At 38.6% G+C, this 12193-nt stretch overlaps 1 protein-coding gene across 2 annotated transcripts in view; it reads left to right on the top strand.

Annotated features, from left to right (window-relative positions):
• Positions 1 to 8335: 8335 nt before the first annotated feature.
• The window catches only part of ADAM22 (ADAM metallopeptidase domain 22), a 184798-nt gene continuing 180940 nt past the window's right edge, over positions 8336 to 12193 (top strand). For both annotated transcript variants that reach the window (XM_069461285.1, XM_069461284.1), the window contains exons 1-2: positions 8336 to 8647; positions 9106 to 9266. In XM_069461285.1, coding sequence (XP_069317386.1) covers positions 8563 to 8647; positions 9106 to 9266 — 246 coding nt within the window. In that variant the 5' untranslated portion in view covers positions 8336 to 8562. The remainder of the gene's footprint in view (positions 8648 to 9105; positions 9267 to 12193) is intronic.

Below are 12193 nucleotides of genomic sequence, written 5' to 3'. Positions count from 1 at the left end.
AAAAACTGACTTAAGTCTAGAAACAGAACAAGAAATCATGACTTTTTACTGGAGTAACTTCCCTTAGCCTTCTGAGGCTGATTTATATTAATGGTACATGTTGAGTGATTTGCTATCCCTTTTGCTCCTAAAGGTGTTGTGTTCCATTAACTAACTCTGTAACTGTCTGAGGATCTGGCTGTCTTTTCAACATTGCCACTTATTATGATAGTTATGTCCACCTGGCTTCTGATGGTTGAATGGCACCATCTAGCCTTTATTGTTTCAGGTTTTACCAACCCCACTGCTAGTAGTGAGCCTAGTTCTACAATGGTCTTATCTACCACTGGCCCTGGCACACAGAGGAGAGCCGCCACCGTGTATTTTAGTAATATTGTTACCCTTCCTTTTAAGGCATTCCTTATGGCCTTGGTAAATGGCGTATCATCAGGAACTTCCCATAGAATATAATAACCTGATGGGTTTTCTGGTCTTACCATGGTATATTCACTCAAGTACATCCACTACTCTTCCTCCACCATCTACCATGGAAATTATGGCAATTTTATTTTACTTAGCATGAGTCATCAATTCTTATATACTTCTAAAAGCCATACCATCAGCAAGTTCACACTATATCCTGGGCTTCTTGTCAGGGTGTTAAATCCTGTGTTTCAGTAGAGTCCTCCCAACTAAGAAACTCTCCTTTATCTAATATTGTGTACAGATACTCTTGATCAAGCACCAAAATATACCATATTCCGAGTCATAAAAGGAAGCTCAAACATCTTAAAAGAATAGAAAGCATACGAAATATATTCTCAGACAATGGAATTAACCTAGAAACAAGTAACAGATATCTAGAAAGACCCCAGATACTTATAAATAAAATGATACACTTTAAAATAACACAAGTCAAAGACATAGTCTTAAGAAAAATTAAAACTCATTTGCAATGAAAATGAAAATACATATCAAAATGTGTGAGGCTGGGTGTGGTGGCTCACGCCTATAATCCTAGCACATTGAGAGACTTAGGGAGGAGGATCACTTGAGGCCAGGAGTTTGAGACCAGCCTAAGTAATGTAGTGAGAAGCTGTTACAAAATTTCTTTTTGAAAAATTATCCAGGCATGGTGGCATGTGCCCGTATTGCCAGCTACTTGAGAGGCTGAGACAGGAGGATTGCTTGAGCCCAGGAGGCCGAGGTTGCAGTGAGCTATAATGATGCTGCTGCACTCTAGCCTGGGCAACAGAATAAGAGCCTGACTCAAAAAACTGTTTTTGGTAAGATTTGGCTAAAGCAAATTTGAAGGAAATTTATAGCATTATATGCTTACATGAGAAAATAAGAAAGATCTAAACCTAAGATGTGGGTTTCTGTATGGACATAGGTTTTTGACTCATTTGGGTAAATACCAGGAAGCATGATTGTGGATCATATATGGTAACAGTATGGTTTAATTTTGTAAGAAACTGCCAAACTGTCTTCCAAAGTGGCTGTATCATTTTACATTCCCACTAGCAATAAGGTGGAGTTCCTATTGCTTCACAGAGTCACCAGAATTTGGTGTTGTCAGTGTTTTAGATTTTAGCCACTCTAATAAGTGTGTAAGTGGTACCACATTGTTGTTTTAATTTGCATTCTCTAATGACATATGATGTTGAGCATCTTTCCATATGCTTATTTGCCATCTGTATATCTTCTTTGGTGGGGTATCTATTCATATCTCTTGTCCATTTTTTAATTGGGTTGTTTATTTTCTTATTGTTGACTTTTAAGAGTTCTTTGTATATTTTGGATACCAGTTCTTTTTCAGATGTTTTTGCAAATGTTTTTTTCCCAGTCTTTGTCTTGTCTTTTCATTCTTGTAACAATGTCTTTCACACAGTGTAAGTTTTTTTTTTGTTTGTTTGTTTTTTTGTTTTTTTGAGACAGCCTCGCTTTGTCACCCAGGTGGAGTGCAATGGCATGATCATAACTCACTGCAGCCTTGAACTCCTGGGCTCAAATGTTCCTCCCACCACAGCATCCTAGGTAGCTGGGACTACAGGTACACACTACTACGACTGGCTAATTTTTTAATTTTTTGTAGAGACAGGGCTTTGCTATGTTGCTCAGGCTGGTCTTGAACTCCTGGCCTCAAGCAATCCTCACACCTCAGCCTCCCAAAGTGTTAGGATTATAGGCTTGAGCCACGTGCCCAGCAGAAGTTTTTAATTTTAATGAAGTCAAGCTTATCAATTTTTTCTTTCATGGATTATGCTCTTGATGTCATTATCTAAAAAGTCACCACCAAATCCAAGGCTGCCTACATTTCCTCTATATTATCTTCTAGGAGTTTCATAGTTTTATGTTTTACACTTAGGTCCATAATCCATTTTGAGTTAATTTTTGTGTAAGGTGTAGTCTAGTTGAGTTAGATTAATTTTTTTGTATGTGGGTGTCCTCTTGCTCCAGAACCATTTGCTGAAAAGACTCTTTTCTTACAATCTTGAATAGGAGAGTACGAGTGAACACCCTTGCCTTGTTTCTGATCTTAGCAGAAAATCATCTAGCTTCTCCCCATTAAGTATGGTGTTAGCTGTTGGCTTTTCCTCAACTTGAAAAAGACCCGTAGATGGTCTTTTTCAAGTTGAGGAAGTTTTGTCTCTATTTTTAGTTTGCTGAAAGTTTTTATCATGAATAGTTGTTGAATTTTGTCAAATATTTTTTCTGTACCTATTAATATGCTCATTTTATTTTTCTTTTTAGCCTGTTGATGTGATGAATTACATCACTGAATTTTTAAATATCGAACCAGCTTTATAAACCTAGACTAAATCTCACTTTGTCAAGGTGAATAATTCTTTTCTTATATTGTTGGATATAATCTGCTAACATTTTATTAAAGATTTTTGCATCTATGTTCATGAGAGATATTGATCTGTAGTTTTCCTTTCTTATAATGTCTGCTTTTGGTGTTAGGGTAATGCTGGTCTCATAGAATGAGTTAGGATGTGTTCCCTCTGCTTCTGTTTTGTGGAAGAGAGTGTAGAGAATTCGGTATATTAAATTCTTCTTTAGAAATTTGGTAGAATTCACCAGTAAACCCACCTGGGCCGGGACTTTTCTGTTTTGAAAGGTCATTAATTATTGATTCAATTTCTTTAATATGAATAGGTCTATTTAGATGATCTATTTCTCCTTGTGTGAACTTATATAGTGTATATTTCAAGGAATTGGTCCATTTCATCTAGGTTTTCAAATTTGGGGGCATAATGTTGTTTATAATATTCCTTTAGTATTCTTTTAATGTCAGTGGGATCAGTACTGATAATGCCTCTTTCATTTCTAGTATTAATAATTTGTGTCTGCTCAATTTGTTTGTAGTTAGCTTGGCTAGAGGTTTATCAATTTTATTGATCTTTTCGCAAAACCAGTTTTTGGTTTTGTTGATTTTCTCTATTGATTTCCTGTTTTCAATTTCATTGATTTCTGCTGTAACTTAAAAAAATTTTATTGCTTACTTTGGATTTAATTTGCTCTTCTTTTTCTAGTTTCTTAAGGTAAACACATATTATTAATTTTAAATATTTCTTGTTTTCTAATATATGCATTCAATGCTATACATTTCCCTGTAAACACTATTTTCACTACATCTCTAAAATTCTGTTAAGTTGTATTTTTATTTTAACATTTAATTCAAAATATTTTAAAATTTCCCTCGAGGTTTCTTCTTTGACTCAGGTTAATTAGAAATATATTTTTTAATCTCCAAGTATTTCTGAGATTTTCCAGCTATCTTCCTGTTACTGATTTCTAGTTTAATTAATTGTATAGAAATACGGTCATGTGCCCTATAATGACTTTTCCATCAATGACAAACCACATATACAATGGTGGTCGCATAAAATTATAATAAAGCTGAAAAACTCCTATGTCCTCATATGGCATAACTGTAATAATTTTGTAGCACAATTGCTTAATTTTAAAAATAAATTTAGTGTAGCCTGAGTGTACAGTAATGTCCTAGACATTCACATTCACTTACCACTCACTCACTGACTCACCTAGAGCAAATTCTAGTCCTGTGAGCTCCATTCATGGTAAGTGACCTATAGGTGTACCACTTTTTCTCTTTTACTATATTTTTACTGTACCCTTTCTGTTCAGATACACAAATACTTGCCATTGTGTTACAACTGCCTATAGTATTCAGTACAGTAACATGCTATATAGGTTTGTAGCCTAGGAGCAATAGGTTATATGGTATATATCCTAAGTATGTAGTACACTATACCATTTAGGTTTGTGTAAGTACACTCTATGATGTTTGTACAATGATAAAATTGCCTCAGTACACATTTATCAGAATGTCTTTCCATCCTTAAGTGATGCATGACTGTAGACATAAATATATATATGAAATAGCCAAGATGTAGCCAGAAATAGGGAAATTATTTCTCAATTCTCCCCCCCCCGACATACATCTTGGAGAAATTGTATATATTTCCATTAAACATGTTATCTTTTCAGCATCTTAGCATCTTACCATTATCATATCTTAGTATATTCATATATTGCTGCTAGTTCTTAGCAACATAGAAAATAAAAATTCTCTTTTATGTGCAAGACTATATTTTAAAAATTACTTGTGAAAAACACTTAAAATTTTTTTTTGCTGGTTTAGAAATCATAAAGGCTATAACATTTTATCTTTTCATACAAAGATATTTATATGGATTCATTCTTTCTGGCCAGAATATACATTCATATTTCAAGTAGGAATTCTTTTAAGTTTAAAAATATTTTTTAAACAATGAAAACTTCATATTTTCAATTAATGATTTCTCTATACAAACTTACTTGAGGCAGCAAGACCTCTGAATATAATTTAAAAGTTATCAAACACACAAAAGTCCAGCCTTTATAATTACAAACATTTTTCCATCGAAATATCATTTAAAAATTCAATTAGCTTATGATACGTCTGCATAAATTACAAGTTTCTGAGGTCACAGACTCTTTTCAGAAGGAACAAGTCCTGATTTGTAAAAATAAGAAGGTTAACTTAGCCATGTTAAGAGAGTTACAGTTTAAAATGACAACTGACACATGACTGGCATAGGCAAAAATTTGTAAGTTTTTCATATCATCAGTCTTTCATTCGCTCCTTAATATCACAATACCTTTACAGAGTAGTGAAAACAGAGGATTTCTCAGCTGTAAGCTTGCCTCCTCCTACACTTAACCTTAGGCTTATGTTAAAATAGGTATCTTTTTTTCAGAGCCCCTCTTTAAAAAAATACAGGTTTATTGAAGTATAGTTTATATCCCTTAAAATTCACCATACAGTTTAATGATTTTCAGAAAATTCCTAGAGTTGGGCTCCCATCACCATAATCCAATTTTAGATTTCCATTGCCCTCAAAAGTGCCCTTCTCATTTAGCATAACTGTAGGAGCCACATCAGAAAGACTTCTTAATGCATTTATGCTGTTATATGGCAGGAAATGGGGTGAAGCGGAGGCCATAGTGGTGAATAAAGGTGGTTAACCTCTCCTGACTGAATTTATCTTTATTTTACTCTTTCCTTGAGGGTCACTGTAATGGAGTGGTTCAACCGAGTGTGTTCCATGTACAGAACCACATTTAAGATCCTTAGAATGTGCCATCCCTTTCACATATTTTGAGCTTTTTCTGCCTGAGGGGGGCATTAATTCACAAAATGAATACTTACCATTATTTTATTTCATTGTTATTCAATTTGGTAACTCATAAAATGTAAGACATAGTTTTCCTTAAGCTTTTAGGCTCAGCTTACAATCTTATTTTTTGTAAAAAAAAAATCACTTTCACTTGTTCTTTGACTCATATTCAATTAATTCCTTTGACTCATATTCAATTAATTCATAAATTTGACAGAATAAATTTCCCAAACATTAAACACTGTGTACATAACCAGTGAAAAAAATTATAATTTATTACTTGTTTTCTCTAACATGTCAAGCACCCAACAATTCAGACTAACCAATCTGACAAACGATACCTTGTTAACCTCTGCTAAGGACTGAATGTTCGAATCCTCTCAAAATTCCTATGTTGAAGCCCTAAAGTCATGGTATTTGGAGGTGGGGCCTTTGGGAAGTAACTAGGTCATGAGGGTGGAACCATCATGATAGGACTAATGTCTTTATAAGAAAATGAAGAGAGCTAGCCCTATCTGGACCATGTGAGGATACAGCAAGAAGCCAAGAAATGGTTTTCATCAGACACGAGATCTGCCAGTGCCTTGATCTTGGACTTCCCAGCCTCCAGAACTGTTAGAAATCAATGTTTGTTGTTTAAGTAACCCAGTCTATGATATTTTTGTTATAGCAGCCTGAGCTAAGACAAACTCTTAAAAAACTGTTTTAATTTTTATTACATCAGCTGATGTATTTAACTTTTGAAATTAAATATTTCAAAAAATCTTAAAAAATAAAAAATTAGAGTATACTTAGAGCAGTGCAATAATTATGAAACCTGTACAATTCATTTTTCCAACTAAGAGAACTGAGTTAAAAATTTGGGTCCATGATGTAGAGAAGATGGGTGAAGGACTTTTCCAGGACCTTGGGTTCTAATTCTATTTTACTGTAACTATTATGGAATATCCTGCATTAAGGTCTAATGTGTACTATTGAAATCTCATTCAGGCTATAGTTGCATGTCATATATTGGTCTCTTGAGTGTCTCATTGATTTGAAGATTTGGGGAAATGACATTATGAGTTCAATAAGATGTGGTTACCAAAATACGACAGGATGTCCTCTTAGGCAAGATTTAGGACAAGGAAGAAGATTTGCTTGTGAAATCATGGCTAAGTTATACATAATTAATTCTGGATACCACACTTTAGCTAGGGCACTGACCCAATGGAGTATATTTTCAGATCATCAGAATGGTGAAGGAACCTGAAACCATTACATGAGGCAGGGGTAAAAAAAATTTTCCCCAGGGAAGGAGAAAAACAACTCCAAAGAACATCATGTGGAAGATTCTTCTGTACGTTCTACAGAACCAGGATCAAGTTGAAGGTTACACAAACACAGGTTTCAACCAGGCAGATGTTGTGGAAAAAGACTCAGACCTGAAAGCAGGTGATCCAGATCCCAGTCTACTTTATGATTAGCCATGGGTCCTTGGGACAAGTTATTTAAGTTCTGGAAGCTAGTGCTGTCCAATAGAACTTCCTGCAATAATGGAAATGTTCTATATCTTTCCTGTCCAATGCAGTAGCCACTAACCACAGTTTCAACACCTGAAATGTGGATAGTGTGACTGAGGAACTGAATTTTTAATTTAATTTAAATTAATTTGAATTTAAATAGCCACATGTGGTTACTGGCTATAGTATTTGAAAGGCACAGCTTAAGCCTTAATTTTCTTCTCTCTGAAATGGGAATAATGATTCTGATCAAATTGTTGACTTTAGGACAAATGATAACATATGTGAACTCCAAAAAACTAAAATACTACATAAGTGTTAATTATTTAGATAATTACCTTATTATTGTTTTAACCTCAAGACTTTCTATCATTTGTAATTAGAGAAAAACGGAACAAGCAGCCTGAGAAAGCAGAGTTTCCCAGGTTTGGTTTTCAGATATAGGTTTGAGGTTGTCAGGAGTTACAGAAAGAACAAAACGTTCTGGAGAGTTGGGCTAAACCATCCTTCGAGTGCCTGCGTGGACCTCCAGGAGGTTCTCCCTGACTCCCGCGACTGAGTTTATGGCCCTCCTCTATGTACTACCAGGAGACTTTTCATACTGTATTGCAAAAATGGTCTGGGTATACTCAATTGTATCCGAGAACATATGCCTCATACCGATGTCTTTCCGGTTGTCAACTGCCAGTACATAGTAGTTTCTCAATCTATATTTGTTAAATGATTAACTTACCGTGTACTCGCGAGGGTATGGTTCCCTGATAATAAGGAACTATCAATTTGTGGGAAATATTACAGTTCTTTGAGGACAATGTGGATGAACAGCGGCTTGCTGCAAATGCACAGGGCACCTCCGGTGCTAGAAGGCCTGCCAGCGATGACCTTTTTCTTTCGCCCTTTTCCTCCTTCCCGTCTGCAGGATGTGGAGGACCTCGCGGTCACGAGGTCACGACAGTCCGCGCCGTCGTGGAGAGCAGCGAGACGCGGAGAGAGAACTACATTTCCCAGCTGACTCTCCTGCGCGCGGCCCTGCCCGCGCGCGGGGGGCGAGAGTACCGGGCGCTCGCTCCCTGCCGAGAGCTCGTCGCCCGCCTGAGCCTTTGCCAGGGGATGAGGTGGGAGGCGCTAGAAACCACTTAGCTACAGCCAACCGCCCAATGCAGCACTCGCTCGCTCCCCCCGCCAGCGGAAGCGCCCGCGGAGCACAATGCAGCACTGAGGCAGCGCCGCGGTGGAGGCTGCAGAGCCGCGGCATCCGCAGCACCGGCTGGGGCTGGGGCTGGGAGGAGGCGGCCGTGCGGACCCGCGGGGCGCAGAGCGAGGGAGCCGGACTCGGCTGCCCCAGCATGAGGAGCTGAGCGTCTCGGGCGAGGCGGGCTGACGGCAGCACCATGCAGGCGTCGGCGGCTGCGTCCGTGCCCTTCTTGCTGCTCTGCGCCCTAGGGACCTGCCCCCCGGCGCGCTGCGGCCAGGCAGGTAAGTTAGCCATCCTCTGTGGCTTCGGGACGTACCATTTTCCGGGAATCTTTGGAGCCCTCCAGCGCATTGGATAGGGGCGCCCCCATTTCCCGGGTGCGCGGGGAGAATTTTTATCTGGAAGGGTGGTGAGAAGTGGAGCAAAAATATATGTGTGGGGGCGAGCGGGTGCATTGGAAGCCTCTGGTCAAAAGCCTGTTTTTCTTCTCTTTAAGAGGAATAGGGAGGACGGGAAAGGGGTGCCTTGCTTCTGGGCCCCGATCCTGGATGCTCCCAGATGAGCTGGTCCAAAGCTCTCCGGCTGGTGTCTCTGCGTCCTTCCCAGATGGGGTCCGGGAAGGAGGGGGCAGCGGATTTTGGTAGAGGAGACGTAGGACCGCAGGATAGAGGAGTGTGGGTCAGGGTCATTATTTTCGCCTTTTCTCTCCACTCTCTCCTTACCCCCTTCCTGCGTGGAGGAGACGCCTCAGTGACGGACCTGGAGAAGAGGAACGGAAACCGCTTCCTGGAGCGCCAGAGCATCGTGCCACTGCGCCTCATCTACCGCTCCGGTGGCGAAGACGAAACTCAGCACGACGCGCTCGACACGCGAGTGCGGGGCGACCCCGGCGGCCGGCAGGTAAGCGGCGCCGTCGGGTGGTGGTCCTCCGCGCCGCCTGCCACCAGCGAACCCTCGTTTGCTCTTGGTTGCCCTGGAGACGCGATGTCTTGGCTGAAATGAGCAGTCCTGATGCGAGTTATGCATGGCGCTCCCTGTGTGAAAAAGAAGGGGAAAGGGTGCAAAAAAGAACCGCAGGCCAGGGGCTTTGCTCTAGGGAAGTTTGTGCGGGGTGCCTCCAGCAGTGCGGTAACCTGAGCTGAGGGGCGGAGGCCCTCTCATCTCTGTAAGCAAAAGCCCTGCCCATGGGAGAAGGGACACAGTATTTGGGCAGGGTTTGAGTATAATAACTGTTCCTGTTTTAATCCTCAAAGAGAAGACTTTATAAGTGTTTTAACCCACAGTGGTACTGTAGAAAAATTGTAAAAACTAAGGCTATACCTTTCTAAAAAACCCAAACTGTAAAAATGAGCTAAACTTCTAGGTTCTCCGTTCACTTGATTTGTGTACACCGGAGATGTTCCCATTCACCTCTACCTTCCGGAAAAGGCGTCCTCCTCCCCCTTTTTTGTGCGTAGCAGCTCTCTTGGTTTAATTAGGGGTGTGGTGTTTATTGAGCATTTATAAATAACGTTTTAAAAATCTAGTTTATCATTGTACCCATATTTAGATCAATGTCACAAATCCACAGATATTCCTGAAAATTATTTTGAACTTACTGCCTAATTTCAGTAATTTTTTTGGGGGGGGTATGTAAATATTTTTTGTATTTACATACATCAGCCTGGCAGGCAGTTCACCCACCTGTAAGCACATATTGGACTTGTTCATGTAGTTGAAAATCTTTGTAAACTTCACTGAAGCAAAGGCAGTGTTTTATACATTTTCACTTGTGTAAATATGTTCAATACTTTAAGATACATCTTGGCCAGGCACAGTGGCTCATGCCTGTAAACTTAGCACTTTGGAGGCCGAGGTGGGAGGATCGCTCGAAGACTGGAGTCCAAGACCAGCCTAGGAAAATAGGGAGACCCCCATTTCTATAAAAAATAGAAAAAGTTAGTTGGGCTAAATGGTGAGGGCCTGTGGTCCCAGTTACACAGGCTGCTGAAGCAGGAGGATGGCTTGAGCCCAGGAGTTTGAGGCTGCAGTGAACCATGATTGAGCTGTTGCTGAGTTCTAGTCCTGTCTCTAAAAAGAAAAAAATGTGTGTGTGTATATATATATATATCTTGATGAGGTGATAATTATGCCAGCTTCTCTGTATGTACAAAAATGTAAAAATAGAAAAATAGTATTTAAATCTGTATTTGTAGACAAATACTTATGTTAAATTTTTTTTAATATAAGGTAGGAAATTAAAGGGCTACAGTAGTATCTATCAAAGTTTTAGATTATTGTAGTAGAAAATATAATTTGTTAAGCCTCTAATGAAAGATTCTTTTATTTGAATTAATATTTGGTAAATGCCTATTCCTTTTCCATTTTGACTTGTTTCCATGGTAAAACTGAAGAAGCAAGGGGGTACAGTTTCCTTGTCTTATTTTTCAGTTAATTAGGATTATTTCTGTGGAGGAATATCCTGACACCCATTTTAAATTTTGATTATTAAAAAATTCAAACACATAAAGGTAGATAGAACAACATAATTAACTTCCAGCTTCAACAATTAGTAACTCATGGCCAATCTTGTTTTGTCTATATACCCTACCTATTTTCTTCCCCTTCCTGTATTATTTTGAAGCAAATCATATCATTTCATTCATAAAAAATTTCAGTAATATACCTATAAAATGTAAAGATTCTTTTAAAAATATAACCATGATATTATATTTTCTCTTACTACTATAAAAAATACATATACTCTATATATTTAAGTTTGTTTCCTGAACCAGGACCTAAATAATGTCTGTAGACTCCAGTTAGTTTTTTTTTGTTTGTTTTTTAAGTCTTTAAATGTATGATTTTCTGCTTCTATTTCTTTTTTTTTTTTTTTTTTCCCTTGCCATAATTTCACTGAAGACATGAGGTCTTCCATCCGCTAGAGTTTCACAGTCTGGATTTCACTGATATAGCTAGCCAGTGCTTTAGAACAGATCACAGAGACTTTCTGGGAGAGGAAAGGAGACTGAAGAAAGTAGAAATACAAAGAAAACCACAGGATTAAACCTGGAAACTGTCAATCTCTGCCTTATGCTGGTAATGTCTTCAGGTACCTTCTGTCCTTCTCTGTTTTGGTGAAAGACCACCAGTCCTCCTCTTATTCTCCCCATTTATGGAGCACCACTTCTGCAGTTTTTTTAGTTCATAGGCCACTTGCTTGGGGCAGAAGATACGTTGGGCCCATGCAGCTTCTACTTTCTACAGCAGTAAACCTGGCAATTGAAAAGAATGACTCTAGTTTTTGATGGTATGTGAATGAATTGGTACGATTTAGGTTTAAGAGTATGAATAGATTAATTCAAGTCAGAAGTGAAAGTGATACTGTCTTGTTATCAAAGTAGTTACTACAAGAAATTATCTCAGCGCCTGGCACGTAGTAAGGTACACAGTAATTGATGTCTACATCACTTGGGGGCCACTGCAGTTTGCCATCCTCCTTAAACTACGGTGGAAATCATTGACAACTAGGACTGAATCTGGAAGTTAGAATGGTAAAGACCTAGTTGTTATTGGCTAACTTTTCCTACAAATAGGAAACTATGGAGTTTTCTTGAACTTTGGCTTTTCTAGTTTCCCTAAGAGCTGTTGTTGGACCTGAAAACATAAGTTGATTTTGTATGGCCCTTGCTATTTTCTTGGTAATTAAATAGATGTAACTTATGGCATCTTATGTACCATAGATGTTTTTAGCAACTTCCTTTCTACTTCAGAAATAAAATCAGGATGATTTTCTGTGAACTTACCAAGCTTATATTCATTTGTTGATTTGTTTATTTAAGAAGCAT

Source organism: Eulemur rufifrons, chromosome 29 (genome assembly GCF_041146395.1).
Source record: "Eulemur rufifrons isolate Redbay chromosome 29, OSU_ERuf_1, whole genome shotgun sequence".
NCBI lineage: Eukaryota > Metazoa > Chordata > Mammalia > Primates > Lemuridae > Eulemur > Eulemur rufifrons.
The sequence above is the reverse complement of the archived record's forward strand: the minus strand, read 5'-3'. Positions and strand labels throughout refer to the sequence as shown.